This window comes from Ictalurus furcatus, chromosome 10 (genome assembly GCF_023375685.1).
Source record: "Ictalurus furcatus strain D&B chromosome 10, Billie_1.0, whole genome shotgun sequence".
In the NCBI taxonomy this organism is placed as follows: Eukaryota; Metazoa; Chordata; class Actinopteri; order Siluriformes; family Ictaluridae; genus Ictalurus; species Ictalurus furcatus.
This window is the reverse complement of record NC_071264.1, coordinates 11,104,277-11,124,372: the sequence shown is the minus strand read 5'-3', so window position 1 is coordinate 11,124,372 and position 20,096 is coordinate 11,104,277. Positions and strand designations below refer to the sequence as shown.

The following is a 20,096-nucleotide window of genomic DNA, read 5'->3' as shown; positions in this document are numbered from 1 at the left end:
TTGAATGTGCACCACTATTATTCCTGCCTCTATTCTCAGCAGAATTAACGTCTCCTTTGAATAAACAACCATTACTTGAACAATGGTTTCAGAGATGAACAATTAAACCAAAGCATGAAAACTACTGAAACGTAAGAATAAATGAAAGTTAAATGGTTTCAAGTCCCTACACTGTTCTTTTTTTTTCTGAACCACAAAATGTAAAGTACCAAAAAGACTTTAAATAACTGTACTCTGCATAAAAGAGAGAGAAAGATGAGTCCTTATTTCATGCAGCTGTGACCTTAAAAATGCAAGTGTTGAAAAAGAGACAGAGCAAGAAAGAAAGCGAAAAAAACCCCCCATGGGTTAAGGAAAGCAAACAAAACTAAAAAAAAACACACACTGAAATGGAACTAACAACAAAGATTAAAATCTTTTCGCTTGTTTATTTTGATGAGATTGGTTTGAAGAACAAATAGTAAAATATCTTCCAAATTTTGGTAAATATACCAGTCCTTTTTTTTCTTCTTTTGTGTTGTTTCCCCACCGATGTTACTTACAAAAGTCCCTTTCATGTCTCTGGTTGGAATCACTTCCACTCTACTTTGTCTGCTGCGTCAGGATGCTTGTTTTTCCCCCCGTCCTGTCTGTAGTGGCTGGCCATGGTACAATAGGGATTGTAGCAGTACATGGGGCAGGGACAGTCATTTTGGCTATGTACACATTCATAGTCGGTCCATGGCTTCCAACAAGCAGCGTTATTTCCTCAGATCTAATACACAAACCTAAAGAGAGAGAGCAAACATACACTTGTCAAATGCACTTGTAACACATTTAATCATATGTCTACATGCTATGCTTGAAAAGTACTACTGCATTCTACTGGGGTTCTGTTAACCTCTAGGGAAATTGCTGTCATTATCAATAACAGGTTTCCAACGATTTATGGGTGAAGTTTGCTAACAAGAAAAAAAAGAAGCACAAAACTCCTAGCATAAATTGGTGAATAAGACAAATTTTTAAAAAAATTGATCGACAGTAATAAGAAGCAAAAGAGAGCTCAAATGAGTGCTTACAGTTGCATTTTATATATATTAGATATACGTGTAATATATATATATATATATATATATATATATATATATATATATATATATATATATATATATATATGCACACACACATATATACACACACATATATATACACACACACACACACACACACACACACACATACATATACCACATTGGGATTATTATTATTATTAATTTTTTATCTCTGTGGCAACCGAGTTCCTATTTTATAGCAGTACATTTCCGCAAACTAAGGCAACGCACAAGCACCCACAGTGTGTCTATAATGTAGACTACCATTTCTATTATAAGATGTATTGCAAAGATTGGTAGAGGGAAAGGGGGTTATGGAGTGGATAATCTCAGTATATGAGAAATGAGTGCATACCACTGTGACATTCAGTGGTACCACACAAATAGAATTTGGCTATATACATACATACATACATACACATACATATACATATATACATATACACACATACATATACATATATACATATACACACATATATATATATACACATACATATACACATATATATATATATATATATACACATATACATACATACATACATACATATACACACACACACATATTTATATATTTATATATATATATAAATACACACACACATACATATATAGTATCTCACAAAAGTGAGTACACCCCTCACATTTTTGTAAATATTTGATTATATCTTTTCATGTGACAACACTGAAGAAATGACACTTTGCTACAATGTAAAGTAGTGAGTGTACAGCTTGTGTAACAGTGTAAATTTGGAGTCCCCTCAAAATAACTCAACACAGCCATTAAAGCCAATAGGTGTCATGTGACTTGTTAGTGTTACAAGGTCTCAGGTGTGAATGGGGAGCAGGTGTGTTAAATCTGGTGTCATCGCTCTCACACTCCCTCATACTGGTCACTGGAAGTTCAACATGGCACCTCATGGCAAAGAACTCTCTGAGGATCTGAAAAAAAGAATTGTTGCTCTACATAAAGATGGCCTAGGCTATAAGAAGATTGCCAAGACCCTGGCACTGAGCTGCAGCATGGTGGCTAAGACCATACAGCGGTTTAACAGGACAGGTTCCACTCAGAACAGGCCTCGCCATGGTCGACCAAAGAAGTTGAGTGCACGTGCTCAGCGGCATATCCAGAGGTTGTCTTTGGGAAAAAGACATATGAGTGCTGCCAGCATTGCTGCAGAGGATGAAGGGGTGGGGGGTCAGCCTGTCAGTGCTCAGACGACATGCCGCGCACTGCATCAAATTGGTGTGCATGGCTGTCGTCCCAGAAGGAAGCCTCTTCTAAAGATGATGCACAAGAAAGCCCGCAAACAGTTTGCTGAAGACAAGCAGACTAAGGACATGGATTACTGGAACCATGTCCTGTGGTCTGATGAGACCAAGATAAACTTATTTGGTTCAGATGGTGTCAAGCGTGTGTGGCGGCAACCAGGTGAGGAGTACAAAGACAAGTGTGTCTTGCCTACAGTCAAGCATGGTGGTGGGAGTGTCATGGTGAGTACACCCCTCACATTTTTCTAAATACTTGATTATATCTTTTCATGTGACAAAGTAGTTCCATGGGAAATTTATACTGAAACCTGAAAACGCTGGTTAATCATAATATTACCACTTGTGTGTGTGCCTTGCACACTGCGATGGGTACACACCTCCAAAAAGACATCTGAACAAAAGGTACACCTAAAACTGCTCAAAATGTGCTGCTACACTGTATGCTGGTACACTGTTTGTTGTAAATATTTTTTAAAATAACAAAATATTGAATTTGCCGATTTCAATTTAGGATCTGTGAATAATAAGCAGTTATTCCAGCCATACCAAACAGCTCATATAATGTATTCTGCTAGCTAATTTGCATGCTAGCTAGTTATCACACTGAATTGTGGAAATCACTTGTCACTGTAGCTACACTGTTCTTGCTGACAAGGTCAACTGTATTCTGATTATTAAAACCCACTCTGTTCAATCCTCCTCCGCCATTTGTGTGACTCATAAAGGGATGTCGACAAGGGTGTGTTGGTGGGTATGTAATAAAAAAGTAGGTACTTACAGAGCCATCCGATGCACTTGCACCCACTTTGTCACCAGCTGCGTTCCAACACACTTCAAAAATGCCCCCTGTTCCCCTGTAGCTATGAACTAAAGCACCAGTCTGTGGAAACACAATGAAAAAATGTATTCAATAAATGAACATGCCAAATTCCAAATGCTACACAACTGGCTGCCCTTTTGTAATTTTATTGAACCAACCCCAACAGCTAGACCCTCTATACAAGTGTGACATCCTTCTATCTATGCATTAAATGTTACTACATTGGAAACTAATATACATGTATCGGAAGGTGTTGGAAAACAGAGTTTTGTGTAAAGAGTGAGAGAGTGGATAGTAGAGACTTGCTATATATATTGCTCAAAAACTTTTTTTTTTGGTCATGGTGTTTAAAGACACTGTTTCCCCGACCAGAAATTGGGAATGGAAGTGTGGAGAGAAAATCTTGATCTGACGCTTGTGGCAAGAAAAAATATCACATGCTCCATAGCTGTGGGCGAAACGTCTGACACTGAGACTACTATCAATTCCAATTTTGACAACTTGCCTAATTGCCTGACATGTTGAAATACAACCAGAGAAGCAATGTAATTATTATATTGTACAGCTGGGTGAAAGAGACTATTACCTGTGTGTTCCAGATGTGTACACACTTGTCGAAAGAGCCGCTGGCCAAATGGCGTCCGTCTGGGCTAAAGGCGACACTGTACACCGGCTCCTGGTGTTTGGTTAATGTGTGGATGCATATGCCTCGATCTACATCCCATAGCCGAACAGTAGAGTCAAAGGATGCACTGAAGGGAAAAGAGGAATAAAAAAAAATAAGAAAACGCCACCATTACTTGCTGTAATACATAGTATGTATAGCAGTTAACAACTGTTTAAAGGCGAAGTTAAAGTGTATAAAAGTGAAAAAGTTTTACCTGGCAAGCATGAGATTGGCGTTGGGATTGTTGGTGCCAGGGCCAGTTGGGCTCCATTTTATAGTGTAAATTTCTTTGCTGTGAGCTTGCAAGTCATGAACGCACGAGTCCTGCTTCATACTCCAGATCTAAAACAACACAAACACTATAACTTTAGACACCTGATAAAGGACAATGTAGCAGTCAATACATGTTTCAAGGTGTGTTTATTGTCATTCCTCAATATGACTTGAAGACTTGGGAACAACAAGTACTACAGAGCCTTGAAAAAGCATTGAATCTGTAAATTTTATTTGTAGCCTGTGTGTGGCGCTGTGAATTTAAGTGCGGTTTGACACATTATTTATTGCACAAATAAAACGGCCTAAAAATAGCAACATCCTGAAAGAGTAATGTTGGCATTAAGGGAACAGTCCTCTCCTGGCTCAGGTCTTATTTGACCAATCGTTATCAGTTTGTAGATGTAAACGGCAATTTCTCCACACATACCGAGGTTAAATTTGGTGTTCCACAAGGTTCTGTTTTAGGCCCACTGCTTTCTACTTTTTATATGCTACCTCTAGGTCAAATTATTCGTAAATATGGAATTAGCTTCCACTGTTATGCTGATGATACACAGCTGTATGTTTCAGCGAAGCCAGAGAGCAGCTTAATAAAGTTGAGGAATGTGTAAAGGACATCAGACGTTGGATGCTAACTAACTTCCTTTTACTTAACTCTGATAAGACAGAAGTACTTGTATTAGGATCACGTGTAGCTAGAAGTAATCTTTCTGATCACACAGTAACTCTGGATGGACTTTCTGTTTCATCATGTGCAGCATTAAAAGACCTTGGTGTGATTATTGACTCCAGTTTATCATTTGAAGCTCATGTAGATAATATTACTAATATAGCCTTCTTTCATTTCAGAAATATTTCTAAGATAAGAAATATATTGTCACTACAAGATGCAGAAATATTATTTCATGCTTTATTGTCTGGATGTTCCAGCAGGTGCATAAACAAACTCCAGTTAGTACAGAATGCAGCTGCTAGAGTCCTAACTAGAACCAGAAGATATGACCACATCACCCCGATCTTATCAACAATGCAATGGCTCCCAGTGAAATCTCGCATTGATTATAAAATACTATTATTAACCTATAAAGCACTAAGCGGTCTTGCATCACAGTATCTAAGCGAACTTTTGGTTTTCTATGATCCGCCACACCTACTTAGATCAAAAGATGTAGGCTATTTGACGGTACCTCTTATAGCGAAGGCCACAGCAGGGGGAAGAGCTTTCTCTTATAAAGCCCCACAGTTATGGAACAGTCTTCCAATTAGTGTTCGGGACTCAGACACAGTCTCAGTGTTTAAGTCTAGGCTTAAAATGTATTTGTTTACTCAAGCTTACCCTGACTAGACTTTCTGTTACACTAAGCACAGTCCTAATAATCCTTTTTCTCCCTCTCTCCTTCTGCCGAGCCACACACGATTTTATGGAGATACTAGAGATCCTGATCCTTTCTGCTCTCCAGACCTGCCTGATCCATTTCGTATGTCCTACCCCTGGATGGAGCTCTCATCTACTCCAATTCCAGACTGCTGGGACTACGGCTGCTTCTAAGGCCAAACAGACTTCATATAAAACCATAATGAACTTTTTCACACTATCTGTTGTTACCCAGATGAGGATGGGCTCCCTTCTGAGTCTGGTTCCTCTCAAGGTTTCTTCCTCTTAGCATCTTAGGGAGTTTTTCCTTGCCACCGTCACCACCGGCTTGCTCAATTGGGATAAATTCGCACTTTTAATATCTCTGTACCGTGTTTATATATTTCTGTAAAGCTGCTTTGAGACAATGTCTATTGTAAAAAGCGCTATACAAATAAAATTGAATTGAATTGTTGTGTAGTCTGACACTTGGCCTTACCTTCAGCGTCATGTCGTCAGAACATGATGCCAGCAGGTTGCCAGTTGGATCCCATTTGATTGCATTTACTTCATTCTAGAAAAGAGAGAGAACATGAGTGAGAATAAACACACTCCGTTTTTTTTTTTTTTTGGAAGAATAAAGCAGCAGCAGCATATGGACAGAGCTTACTGTATGTCCTTGGAATGTCTTTATGGGTCGGTCCTGGCCCAGTTTACACACGTGAATGCACATATCTGTGCTGCACGAGGCAAATGTGTTGTTGCTCTGCCAGTCCACATCCAAAGCAGGTGCTGAGAGAGGAAATAAGAAAGAGAGAATTTGTGTTTACAAGACTCTATTTGCCCCCAGGCTATCTTTGCTCAAGTACAACTTTGTTTTGGAGAAGCTGCTATATTAAAGTCACCTTTTGTCCTGCATCTTCACTTGAAATAGCTCTACTCTAATTTAAAGTAGCAGACTACAGCAAAGAGATTTGTACAATAAATACCAACACTCAGCAATCGTGCCTCCTGCAAATGTAATTTTATTCGGCTTTACCTCCTCCAAATGCAATTTAACACGTTTGTGACTTAAAGCAAGGGATAAATCGCAATTTTCTGAAACTGAACAATAAATCTTATATGTTAGCAATAAAACACTGGTCTCTTGCGATCTGGCAATTTACAGGAATTTGAATTTCGCATAAAAGCAATCATTAAGAGATTCATATTTGGGATACGTCTTCGTCTTCCTTTTTAGTAGTTACAGCAGTTTGGGGGGAGTACCTTTTCAATCTAGTCCTTTCACAAATCACCTGTCTAAGGCAGAAATTGTAGTGTGCTCACGTGTGTATATATTCACATGCAGGAAAGGATCAAGGTCTGCAGTACAAAAATTTCCTTGCTTCCTATTCTAGGGAAATGATACCGCAATTAATACAAAAAAGTGTGAAACTGTTCTAATATCTGCATTTTAACTAAAACAAATGAGTTGCATCTCAAGTGCCTGGTGGTTACCATAAACCTCTCTCTCTCTCTCTCTCTCTCTCTCTCTCTCTCTCTCTCTCTATATATATATATATATATATATATATATATATATATATATATATATATATATATATATATATACACATACACACACACACACACACACTTCAGATTCTACTGCAACAGGCTTGAATGCATCAGCGCTGACCAGCACAGAGAAGCAAACTGCAATTCAATCACTATCTAATCATCATAACCATTAAATGTATCTAAATATTTAGATCTGACACTTTAGTGTAGGCCTATTTAATATTTCCTTTTTTTTTCCTTTCTTTGACCATTTAACTGAAAATATTAATGAATGCATTAACGAACTCCTTTTACCTTAAAAGAAAACAAGGGGGTTAGCAGGTCTGTTTGTCTTTGTATCACTATGTAAACATCAGCAAAATGTACACAAGAGTACCTGAATGGAAGGGAAACTGCTGCTTGGCCTCTCCTGTATGAGCGTCCCAAATGATTGTTGTCTAAAACAGACAATCAATACTTTCATCTAATGAAGCAAACAAGGCAAATACTTTCACCATAAAAAATCCTCTCTGCATACCTTATCTACACCAGCACTAAGGATAAAATTTCCTTTCTTGTTCCACTTCAACGCAAATATAGGGCCTTTATGCTGACCCAGGGTGCTGGCAAGATTACCTGCATAAAAAAGAAAAGGAAAAAAAAAAAAGCATTATCTGAGCATCACAAAAAATAGCACAAATTGGGTTCTTGCATAAAGCTAAAAGGGGACACACTCACCATCTTTTGTCCATATTCTGGCAAAGCCATCATAAGAGCCTGTGGCTAATAATGTACCCTCACTCTGTGAAAAAGGAATAACAGATACATCATGCTCCCATCAACCCCAGAAAACTGAAAGACAGAAAAGCATTGAGCAGTAAGAGCACAGCCTCCAAAACAACACTCACATTCCAGTCTAATGATGTAACGTCTTTGTTGCTGGGCACGTCTTGGCCTCCCTCTCGTATACAGTGCCTGAGCACGAGCTGTGTGGAGCTGCTGGTGCTGTTCTCACTCAGGTTCCATATGCGAGCCGTCGAGTCCCCAGACCTACAAATGCATCAAGAAAGTGAGCCAGAGCATAGGAGGTGGTGACAAAAGAAAAAAAAGAAAAGGAGAAACAAAGGCGCTATGTGTAACCACACTATTCATAATGAATAGTGTGTATAATGTCCTTCATGGATGAAGGACAGTCAGCTAGTGGTGAAGGAAGCAGGCAGGAACGGGAGGCAAGTGACTGACCCAGAAGCGAGCAGGTCGCTAACGGGGTTCCAGGCGCAGATGAACACCTCGGACTCGTGTCCCCTCAGCACCATAGCTTTATTTTGAGGAATCTCCACATCTCCATCTACCTCCATCATGTCTGCATGGTTATCTACAGAGAAAAGGACAAATTTGAGAGCAGTCAGACACAATCAGAGAGATCTATTGAAAATAACCCAAGCAAAAATAAATAGCAAACAGTATATAGTTTAGAAGCTCACTAGGTAAGGCATGTGCACCATTCTCCTCTCCGTTGGCGGTGTTTTCTCCATTTTTGGCATTGCCCTGCATGTTGGTGCTGGAGGCTGGAGGTGCGGCGGCAGCTTGCTGCTGTGCCAGTTTGTCTCGGTAGGCTTGCTGGCGTGTCTGCACCACGTCAGGCATCACAGCGTCGATCAGAGACAAGGATTCGATCGGCCGGCCATCAAACAGAGTGCCGTCCTGAACGCACAGACAAAATAATATTCTTACACAGAGGTCAAAATTTGTTCGGTTGTTTAAAAAAAAAAGAAAGAAAAAAAAAGGCATTCAAAACATGATACTCATCTGCAGTTTCCTGTAAATTAAACTAATTCATTTCTAATATTTTTAAGAAGCAGTTTGTATTTGTAGTTGTGAGGTAAATTGGAATTGCAATTAAAAAATAAATAAATAAATAAATAAATAGAAATACAATAAAAACAAACCCCACAAAACACACAAGTCTTCCCTTCCCTCAGAACAAACACAACCCCACATTGTTGAAACTAGGGTGAATGATAATAGCTGGGCTAGGTAAACCATAGCCAGAAATCAAGAAAGTAAAAGACCTGTTGTATGGTAATATTGTGAATTACAGTTTAAAAATTCCAAACTGTACCTTTAATTGTGCAAAGCATTTCAGTGTTAGAAGTATAAATCAGTAATTGTTAGCGCAGAGTGTTCTAAAGACAGGCCACTGCCCAAAGTCAAGTCAACTTTACTTAAACAAAATGAACTTTATGCATGACAAATGCAAAGTAAATTTCCAAAACAAAGAAACAAACAAAAAGACTGGATTAAGATTGAATATGATTGTTTAGTTTGTTAACCGAATTTCAGGGCTTTTTTTGTTGTTGTACATTTTCATTTGGACAACATTTGAACATCCTCCATTAACCATACGACCAAATAAGCTTTATATTACAAAGGCTGAGAAAAAGAAGAGGTAGAGCTCCATCTTACCTCGTTGATACTGACTTCTGCCTCCACATACTGCAGGCCCTTCTGGATGATGGAGATGAGGGCAGCAGGGGGCACTAGGGCTCCGTTAATGTTGGACTGGCTGATGTGGCTCTCTATGCCAAATGTGAACGCTGAATGGGAAAACCCTGCCAGCGGGGGAAAGGAAAAAAAACACATCAGTGTGCAGCTCTCATGGGGATCGCCTTACACTCACTCAGGTCCCTCGGGGAATGCACATGTGCTTTCTGATTACATGGGGCTCTGATGTTTACATAGAAATTAATGTATACATGTGTAGAATAAAATAAGATTGCTAGCCTGATTACAGAATGTGTTTTATCTGTTTATGGAGGAATGTGTTGGTTGTGCAGTACACATACCTGACTCCTGTAGGTATCTGTACACCAGAAAGTTGACCTCATCACTGCTTATGCTCATCTTTACACCTGCTTACACCATGAGGTCAGCACACAGGATACAAGCCTTTGAGTGGGGAGAGAGAGAGACACATATAACAAGAAGTCATTACGACCAGTCAATAACAAGTCAATAACAGTAATAATAGTGGGTAAAGTAAAAGCTGCAGATGAGAGGCGTCAGCATTATCTGAGTGTTTATAAGGCTTCCTGCTGTTAAATGGAGTTAACAGATCTCCCCGCTGATAGGGGTACGAGTGTTTTCAATTCTGCCACAGTTTAGTGCAGTTTGTTCTCTCCTGAACATCTAAATAACAAACTGCACTACCACAAGCTGCCATTAAAGTGTGGGGGCACTGTGGTATCAAAATCACAAAAGGAGGCAAAGCCAAGACTGTGGCTAAGTAGAGTGGATTTTTACATTAAGTCACTAGAAAATGTTTTGGTCTAGTGAATTTGCCATTCACATCTGGCTTACGCTTACAGTAGTGTTGCCTGTGTGCTAATTAATAAACTGAACAAACTCCAGAGCATAGATCACACTCTGGGAACGAATCAGTGTAGAAATCCCGGCCCTCTGCAGAGAAGCAATATTTCTGTTCTTGTTAACAAATACAGATATCTTGTATACAAGCATGAATATAATGCAAATGCAACCTTTATTTACATTGAGGTTACAAGCTTTACTGAAGTGCAGCCTAATCTATTGTTACATTATTACAGAAATCACAAAAATCATACAACTCTGAGATCACAACAACAACAACAACAACAATAGTAACACATACTGTCATCATGTCTACTCTGGCTCCAAAGAGCAAGCATCCTGCAACCGCAAATCAATATGCCAAGAATGACTCACTGTCTTGTCAGGAAGTGCTAGGTGCAAGTGTGACGAAACATCAGCAGCTGTCTTCTTGTTGAATTCAGTTTAAATTCTTAGCCGACTTAGGACGAGGGAATTTAAAAACAAACTGCACAAATTCTCCACAAATCTCAATGTAGGGGTTAAGTTTATGTTTATGATGTATAAACTTTCTCAAAACAGTGATCTGTAAGGTTAATATTACAGATTTAACCAACTAATTTGTCTGTGTTGACTGATCTCAAGTAAATACTACTATAAACACATTTAAAATAGTGAAGCGATATTTTATTTAATGACGTTGTGAGCAGCCATGTTGACCTGTCGTCATATGCTAAACGTGGGGATGAAGACACCTTCCCGATTTCTCTTTAAAGTTCAGGAGGTCTTTTTCCTGGGCCACGTCCAGCTTACTTTGAAAACACATCTTTTTCTCAATGTTTTTGCCTTCCGTCCACACTGAGACAGCAATTTTGTCCAGTGAAAACAGAGCTTCTCAAACATGCTCTCCCAAGTGGATAAATTTGAAAATGCCATTTTCACATTGTAATGTGGACTGAGAAAATGGAGATCTTCAAAAACAATGACATTTTTTTTTTTTGAAAAATGAGACATAATGACTCATGTGACCCATTCAACTCAACTTATAGTCAACACAACACAACAAATCTCTCTCTACGTCTGTCCATTCAAAAAAAAAAAAAAACCTCAATATTTCCTCAATATGTAATATGTGGAAAACGCCAATGTAGATGGAGGGCGTTTCAAAATCTATCCAGATTAATGTGGACGTCGGAAATTCCGAGGTACAATCTTTAGTCAAACTCAGCAATAGTTTCTGTCACTTACCTACATAAAAGTAGCTATAAACTTTATATCCCTTACTACCCTCTCTTTTCTCTCTCAAGGCTTAGTGGCTAGCACGTTCGCCTCATACCTCCAGGGTCGGGGGTTCGATTCCCACCGTGGCCCTGTGTGTGCGGAGTTTGCATGTTCTCCCCGTGCTGCGGGGGTTTCCTCCGGGTACTCCGGTTTCCTCCAAAGACATGCACGGTAGGCTGATTGGCGTGTCTGTAGTGTGCGAATGTGTGTGAATGTGCCCTGCGATGGATTGGCACCCTGTCCAAGGTGTACCCCGCCTTGTGCCCGATGCTCCCTGGGAGAGGCTCCAGGTTCCCTGTGACCCTGAAGGAAGGATAAGTGGTATAGAAGATGGATGTATGTTCTTCATCATTTATTATGATATGCTCCTGTGAATGAGCTGTTACTACAGAATTTATCACATTATAACAAGCGCATTAATATAAACCTGTGATTTGAATTAGTCAGCACTAGGCTTGCTACGATAGACGTTCCCGGTGTTCCCGGTGTTTGGGCCACACAGCGATTACATCACTTGCCCACCACGGCACCGCCCCCACTGTCATTTTGCTTTTTTTATGGTAATAAAAATAATTTAGTTCGAGAACGACACTACAATTAAAAACTGAACGCATCTGCACAATTCAGCATGAGCCGAACGAGTCAGAGTTGCAGCACAGATCAGATTTCATTCGTCACGTCACAAGACGATGGCGGAAGATTTTGTTTCAAAAGTTCTATGTTTAACATAAGCGAGTTTGTCATTGTTTTGTTGTTGTGTTTTTCATTAACAATAATAATCAACCCACCATTCAAACAATTGCTACCCCCGAATTGCCGCTAGTTCAAAAGCAAAAGTAAAATGCACAGAGGTATTCATAAGCGATTTAAAAGCGAGGGGGAAAAGAGTGCAACTGTTAAACGCTAAATCCGGCACAAAATTAAAAGCTATTTACTATCAAACTACAATAATATTACGGTACCAAGAATTCAGTATGTTCTCCCAAAGTTGAAAGAAACCAGCAATATTAGCATCTGGTTAAATAATAAGTTGTGACATGGTTTCTGCTCTTCTGCTAATAGCTACTCATTGGCACTAGTGGGTGAAAATCGGTCCTGATAATCGCGCTCTTTGTGTAATGTGGCAAGTACTGGCAAGTTTTGAGTGAGACGGCACATGCTGCCATGACTCACATAACTCATTCATTCATTTCAAGTGAGCTATTGTGTTTTTTTTTCCGTCACTCAGGACATTCCCACATCGTTTCTCCTGTTTTTCTTCTGTAAACTCACTGCACCTGTGTGTACGTGAGATCATGTGGTAACGTCTATGGTCATTGGTCACAGTAAATAACGAGCAACAGTAGCACTTTGTTTTATATGGTTGCACGAGTGCAAATGCTACAGAAACGTCACTGCACTTGAATCGAATGGTATTGAGAAACATATCAAGATTTTGTAGTATTTTCTTTGTGCAGCCCAATTTGCATTAAGTGTCTTGCTGTTTGCCTGTTGCTGATCATAAGCTTCCATTACTTGTTGGCTGCATTCGGATTGTGAATCCAGTACAAAAAAGTTTTGACCACACATTATCTGTTCTATTGATTTTCCCTGAAACCCTTAGTAGATCTGAGTGAGCTCAGTTCAAAACTGACATTGCCAGTTAAGACCCAATTTCAAGTTTTAGACTCAAGTTACAACTTTGGCATACATTTTCTATCCATCATTATTAGGGGGAAAAAGATGAATGATTCATATGAAGTTTGTAACCCTTGCTTAGTTACAAGTCAGTCCATATTCAGTGGATGCCAGAAACAAATGATCTATTTGAGAAGCAGTTGAATATTTTTCAAATTGCTTTGGTAGTAAAGTTAACTAATAATAATAATGATTCCAACCAGATACTATTTCAACGACAGAGGCAGATTTTTTTTTAATGAAACGCTAAACTTGGTGAATTAAAAACTATGTAAACGTAACCATTTAATGTAGAGGATATCAAATTTATGACATTAAAGGGTGGAAACAATCCTATGTTGAAGAACGTGCTCAACGCTTGTAGCTGTGGCTCGTTTACAGGTAAAATAGTTTTTGCTCTCAAGGATACGAGGAAAGGTCAGGAACATTTCTATTATCATGACCATTTTCGGGTGTGGAGGTTTTGTTCTATTTCAAGAGCGCGCAGCTGTGGTGATGAAACACCTCTCTGATTATTCTCTCGCGTTCCTTTCTTGCAGCAGACAACTTATCAATTCGAGATGTTTGTGAGAAACCGCTTGTATAAGCCTGACTAATAGTAGAAACTTTTAAAACAGAGGTTTGAGTAGACTCAACAGCTAAACTGAAACGAGGGGGTTGGGGACAAAGTGTGGACCTGTAGTTGACTCACTTTTACTGAGAACAGCCTGTGTTTTGTCTCTTTGATTTCACTAAACGTGTATTAAACAAAGATATACTACCTTTGAGAACCAATCAGATAGCAACATTACTACCGCAACCAATCAAGGGGCAGAAGCTAAACTGAATGGTGTCTCTAAATCAATTTGTTTTTCATCTCACTCCTTAGCCAAATTAAATCTCTGCAACAGTACAGAGAGCTCATCTATATTATTGAGCTTATGGATCAACGGCCAAGAGAACTCTCCTTTTTCAATAAACCCTGTTTCTGCAGGAGTCTCTCAGGTAGAACAGGGAAATACACACACTTTTTATTTAAAAGTTTGTCAAAGGGGTGGAGAAATTCTCATGCTCTCAATACACGTACAAATAAAGAGTTCTCAGTAGTTATAGTGAATGTGTTGTAGCGACTCTCTGTAGCACCTCAGTGAATCCAGTTGAATGAGCTGGATTGTGGCACAGAAAACAACATTGCCACTTTAAAAGTGTGGCACAGAGCAAAATAAAAATATACAAAACAGAGACTAACCTTCACCTAGTCCTCAAGGTTCATCACACCTCTGTATTGAGTGTGAGCTTGCGTCAGCCTTTATGCAGAGCCTTTCACACACTTTTTGTGACTAACATGAACTCTGCTCACACAAACATCTCAAGGACTCACTAAACAAATCACTATTCCAAGTACAAAAATTCCACAAGGTTTGGATAATTCGTGATAACTTGTCACTAACCGTACTGAAAAAATGTAACTTTGGCACATTAAATTTTTCAAGCTGAAATATTTCGAGCTGAAGTAGGCAGAGACTTAACTGACCTGCAATATGTGCATTTACTTATTGCTTTTCTACATTACGCCAAGCACAACAGTCCCTTTTGGCAATACATTCCACACCCCCCTCGTAGCATCTGACAATTATGCTGTGTTCAAAGGAAAGGCGGCCTGATCAGTCTGGTGGGAGAACAACGAGCAGTGCTTATTACATGCCACACGTTACCACATGCTGTCGTGATGGATTAAGTAGGATGTAGCAGCAAACTGCTTGTGATGCACCATGTTCTCCAAGGAATAATGGAGGGAATAAACCTAGATAAACGTGTCACCTCAGCTGACCTACTTTGGTAGAAATCCATTTCAGCCCCGCTGTGTAATATTCCTTCCATGGTCAAATTGGCACTGGGTCTCCATCAGTGCCAATTTGACCATGGAAGGAATATTACACAGCGGGGCAGAAATGGATTTCTCCCTCTGAGGCAGGGTTACACTTCAAATGTCCTACTGGCCTAACCGAGGTCAAAGTTTTCCGTTTGATTCTGCCAAAAACGAAGTCGCAGAAGACAGCTGTTATAACGTGTGAAGAAATGGCTGTAGCGGGATTTCTGTTTCTGTACAATACATAACATATTGCTTCCATTTATTTTTGCTCTATGCTGTGAGCGCAGAGCAAAAAAAATAATCGCAATAGCGTTGGTCACAATACTCAAATTTAGACTTGAATACCAATAACAGGTGTAATGTCAAGTCTTGGTACTAAAATGATACTTTGGCCAAAACTAAATATGGTTTCAATTAGAGATTCTGAAATCATGCATTAGAGTTGTGTAGCATTGACAAACCACGATTGGTGAAGAAAGATGTTGTCCGAGTTGTTAATGTACAAGTTCGCCCCAGAATCATTAGTTATAGAAGTTACATAGAAATGAACCTCTAAATAAAACACCTTTTGTGCTTTGGTTTTGTTGTGTCTGTTCACTGCCCGACTTTATAAGCACGGTAAAAGAAATAACATTCCCAAATCTCACTCTTTGATCCGTTCTTCTCAACAAAGTTAAGGGGCATGAAACTTGTTTTCTTTATCCAGGCACTTGTCCACTTGCCGCTAAAGCCACCATGTGTTTTCACCCATGCAAGTTAAATAAAGACAAGTACGTTGATTTGCCTGTAGGCAAAATACAGTGTCAAATTAGACTTGGTCTTATTAAAGGCAACACTAAAAAATTATACAATCAAACCATAAACCATGTTAATGGTATCTTGTGCAACTCTAGGTCACACCGACCAATAGCACTGTGAAAGTCTGTTGCACACCTGGATAAACGTAGCACGATAACACTTTCCAGATTGTCAGTTGGCCAGATGTGTCAAAGAACGCAATCATCAGAGCATTTGTATTAACAAAGACAACACTGTGTAAAATGGCTCGGAAGAAATGTGTCACAGAGTAGTAAAAAGTTATTGTATTTAGTATGGCAAAAGGACAAAGAAAGCCATCAAGTATGCTTGGGTGGTTCAACAGCTCTACAACAGTGAGAGAAACTTGTGGGAACAACGGGTGAAATGCAGATATCCAATTACTTTTGAGCCTGTGAAAACGGATGGCTGTATTTCCTAAAGAGATAATGCAATTTTTTTTTTGCAAAACTCCTTGAATTAAAGCAGAGTACTTTAGAGCTGTCTACATTTCAATAACATCATGATTGCTTCATTTCAATTCCACTGTGGTGGTGTACGAAAATTGCGACGCTGTCCAAATACTTATGGACCCGACTGTAGTTACTGACAAACTGTGAAACCATTTGGCGGAAAAAATGGGCTAAATGTAGCAAGAACTCAAACTTGTTGGCTGAAGTTACGCCAGCGAGAAATGTGGCCAAGAACCACCTACTTTCACAGAAAAAGTCTACCTGACTATTATGGCAGACAACCAACCAGAGTCTTGTCAACAAACGTGAAGTCATTTACTCACCATGAAGTGCTTCACACAAAACAATGCTTAACTTTGGAATTCAATGAACTTTTTACAGTCCTGGAAGTAGCCTATATGTTGCTCTGAAAAGCTTATTGTGTCACCATGTCCAAAAGGATTGCTTTGCAGCTTAAAGCCTGCACATGAAAGTGTTTACACATGGAAGTGTGGCATACCAGTCTGACCATAACTTAAAATCCTGAAGCTTGTGGCTAGAAAACTGTACCAAAAAAAATATGTGGCCTGTGGGTAGCACATCAAAGGCTGAGAGTAGTGTCCTTACCTGATAGGACCGGTGCTGTTAAAAAGGCAAGAGGTGTACATGTAGCATGTGCAGGAAAAATGACTAAAGAAACTTTTACATAATCTGGGGAAATGTCCATCAGCAATCAAAGCCTACATTTTGTACAAACCAACATGACTTGGTTTGACTTGAAGGAAAAAGGCCACAAAAATTGTCTGCTGGTCTTTAAAGCCTTAAAGCCACCTGAACATGGAAACAGCACCGATATTTGAGTAGTCCTTTTTAAACTACTGCCTGGTTGAGAAGATGCCCTTTCAGTCAGGGGAACACATATTATCTACAGAATACAGGTGGAAGAGAGATCAAGGGAAAGGCAGTCCCATGGTCCCTCTCCAGAGGAGCTCAGGAGAATAAAAAGAAAATGTTCAGACAAAGAACAGCCCTTCTGTAGATGCTTGACATGGCTGAATCCCTCGAAGACAACGGAAATATAGATAGTACAGCATGACACTGCAGCATGCAGCATGACACTTTCCTTCAATAAGCATGCCAATTTGAAACAGAAGGGGAATAAAAGCACTGGAAGTGATGCAATAGAAGGTTTTATGTAGGGCTGCAACTAACAATTATTTTCATAATCGATTAATTGGACGATTATTTTTCGATTAATCGGGGGGGGGGGCAAACTTTCAATACCATTTTTTATTTAAAATAAAATCCAAACTGAGTGTTAGTGGCCTCGTTATTAAAAGATCACTCACAGATTGCTCCCATTATAATAAATGACAGAATTTACAATGCAATGGTGCAAATACAGCATATAATGACAATTAAACATGATTTAAACTGAACCTCTTAAGCAACTTGAACCAGTTTCCCCAACCTCTTGCACACAGTGGGGCATTTTAAATATAAACATAAGTTTGTGCTCGTGCATCACTGCCGTGCTTCCATTCTACACAAGCTCCGCTTTGTAAAGTTTGCAGATTACTATCTTCTTCACGGCATTTAATATAAAATGCTCCGATACGTTAAAGGACCTGGGTCGCACACTTTTTTCCGTTGTCATTTGACATGTCTCCGACTGATGAGGTCATGTTGGGGATAAAAGGTAACGCTGACAAACAGTAAACTGAAGAAATTAAAGCTAGCAGCATTGCATTACGTGCGTTTGATGTCATCGACTAGGAAGCGGCTTATACTTCTGGTTAATAAAAAAACAATGCTAGTGTTCCATTTGAGATGATACTACCTTTCTAAAATCCATACACTAGACTGTAGAGAATATAATGCATAGTGTAAGTGTATAGTACCAAATGGTCTGTACTCTCCAATGTGTGTTTTTTATGGAACAGAAGTAACGCAATGAGTAAATGTACACCATGCTGTGCTAGACCAACTAATCGATAATGAGATTCTCTGACAGTCGATTATTATCGATTAGTTGTTGCAGCTCTAGTTTTATGTTGTGAAGGTCTGTTGCTTATTTAATAACTAGTCATTTTCAGATGCATAAAAGTCATGCCCGGATTACCTATGAAAGCAAGGCTTTCACATAAAGGTCTCATCTGATCATCTGTGCTGTGGGTGCACACTAAATATTTACGAGCATGATATCATGTAAACCTTCCTGCCTTTTATACAAAAATCAATCCTTGCCTTCGTGCTTGGCTTTTCCTTTCACCTTCAAGGACGCTGGAGGGTATTTTAACTCAAATTCTACCTCAGGAGCAGTGAGGGTTGCCTACTTATTAGTCTTGGCGTAACCATGAATTCCCAATGCCGAGAAACCATACAGCAGGATGGGATTTGAAACGGCAAAATCAGTGTCATGTAAAACAGTAACTTGCTCAGATTACAGAATCTTACAGTCATGGGGACCCATATGACAGAGCAATTCAGATCACCCCCCCCCCCCCCCCAAAAAAAAAAAAACAACAAAAAAACAAACAAACAAACAAAAAAACCCTTATTATAAAATCACTCTAGCCCATCTGAAAAGGTTCAGCAGCTCCAACACGAACTTGACCTCTACACACAACCTGTCCTAGTGAGAGTAAAATGAGTTAATCCTCAATCCCCACACACACAATCACCCATGTACACCTCCCCACCCCGTCCAATGGTGAGTGGACAGACAGGAGGCAAATAAAAATAGATTATTCCCTTTCTTCACTGCTGTACTAAGGGAGTAATCAATGATAAATTAGGTTCAATCTCCAGCAGTCAGCTCTTATCATTTCTTATCTGCAGACAAGCCAAGTGAACTTAATCCATTTCCAGGCATTCCCCTTACCTTTCACACAAAAGAGAAATCAAACACACAAGAGAACTAAATTCAAATTCGGCCATCTCCCAGTCTGTGAGGAGTAGCAGGTCTTTAGTAGCTATCTAAATCCAAACTGACGAAGCAGCCATATCTCAATAATGGTTATGGTTTGTAAGAATTCGCTGTTAAATGAAATGTGACCTCTTTTCCTGCCTGACAAACACCCTTATGGATCCCCAGATGGGATTTGCGCAGTTCTACTCCATCATCTATCTAAACAGCAGAACGTTACAAAATCCCTACAAAGGTTTCTCACAACTAAGGGTCTTAAAAAACCAACAAAAAAAAAAACAAAAAACACAACACCACATTGTAAATAAACAAGCAACACTCTACAGCAACTTAATATGATGAGACGATTCACCTAAAATACAGTGTTCAGCCAGGAGATATTATTTATATATATATATACACACATATACATATATATCTCTCAGAACTGTTGGTTATGGATCTGTTAAAGGAAAACTGGAATGCTTCATAATGCAACCAGCTCTTGCGAGGGTGGAGAAATCGAGGCTGTGGGAAAACCAAGTTAAGATGAGCACCTGACCTTCCGTCCAGAAGCCAATCCTGACCTTCCATCCAGCTCTCCCCTATCATACAGATCACCAAACAGGCTAACACGCGAGTTCTCCGTGACACGTGAAGCCAGCCAACAGCATCTTTTTGAACTGCTGCTTCGCAGGCGTAATCAGAGGAACACACTAACAGCACTCTTCCGCATACATGAGCTCACAGACCGATTTGAT

At 39.4% G+C, this 20,096-nt stretch overlaps 1 protein-coding gene across 1 annotated transcript in view; it reads right to left on the bottom strand.

The window, feature by feature from the left end:
• Nucleotides 1-408: 408 nt before the first annotated feature.
• The window catches only part of tbl1xr1a (TBL1X/Y related 1a), a 74,282-nt gene continuing 54,594 nt past the window's right edge, over nt 409-20,096 (bottom strand). The window contains exons 4-17 of the mRNA XM_053633966.1: nt 9,869-9,971; nt 9,489-9,634; nt 8,507-8,726; nt 8,265-8,397; nt 7,931-8,072; nt 7,761-7,824; nt 7,561-7,658; nt 7,420-7,480; nt 6,154-6,275; nt 5,983-6,057; nt 4,068-4,195; nt 3,773-3,938; nt 3,145-3,246; nt 409-767 (exon numbers count right to left, since the gene is read on the bottom strand). Coding sequence (XP_053489941.1) covers nt 741-767; nt 3,145-3,246; nt 3,773-3,938; nt 4,068-4,195; nt 5,983-6,057; nt 6,154-6,275; nt 7,420-7,480; nt 7,561-7,658; nt 7,761-7,824; nt 7,931-8,072; nt 8,265-8,397; nt 8,507-8,726; nt 9,489-9,634; nt 9,869-9,926 — 1,542 coding nt within the window. The 5' untranslated portion in view covers nt 9,927-9,971 and the 3' untranslated portion in view covers nt 409-740. The remainder of the gene's footprint in view (nt 768-3,144; nt 3,247-3,772; nt 3,939-4,067; nt 4,196-5,982; nt 6,058-6,153; nt 6,276-7,419; nt 7,481-7,560; nt 7,659-7,760; nt 7,825-7,930; nt 8,073-8,264; nt 8,398-8,506; nt 8,727-9,488; nt 9,635-9,868; nt 9,972-20,096) is intronic.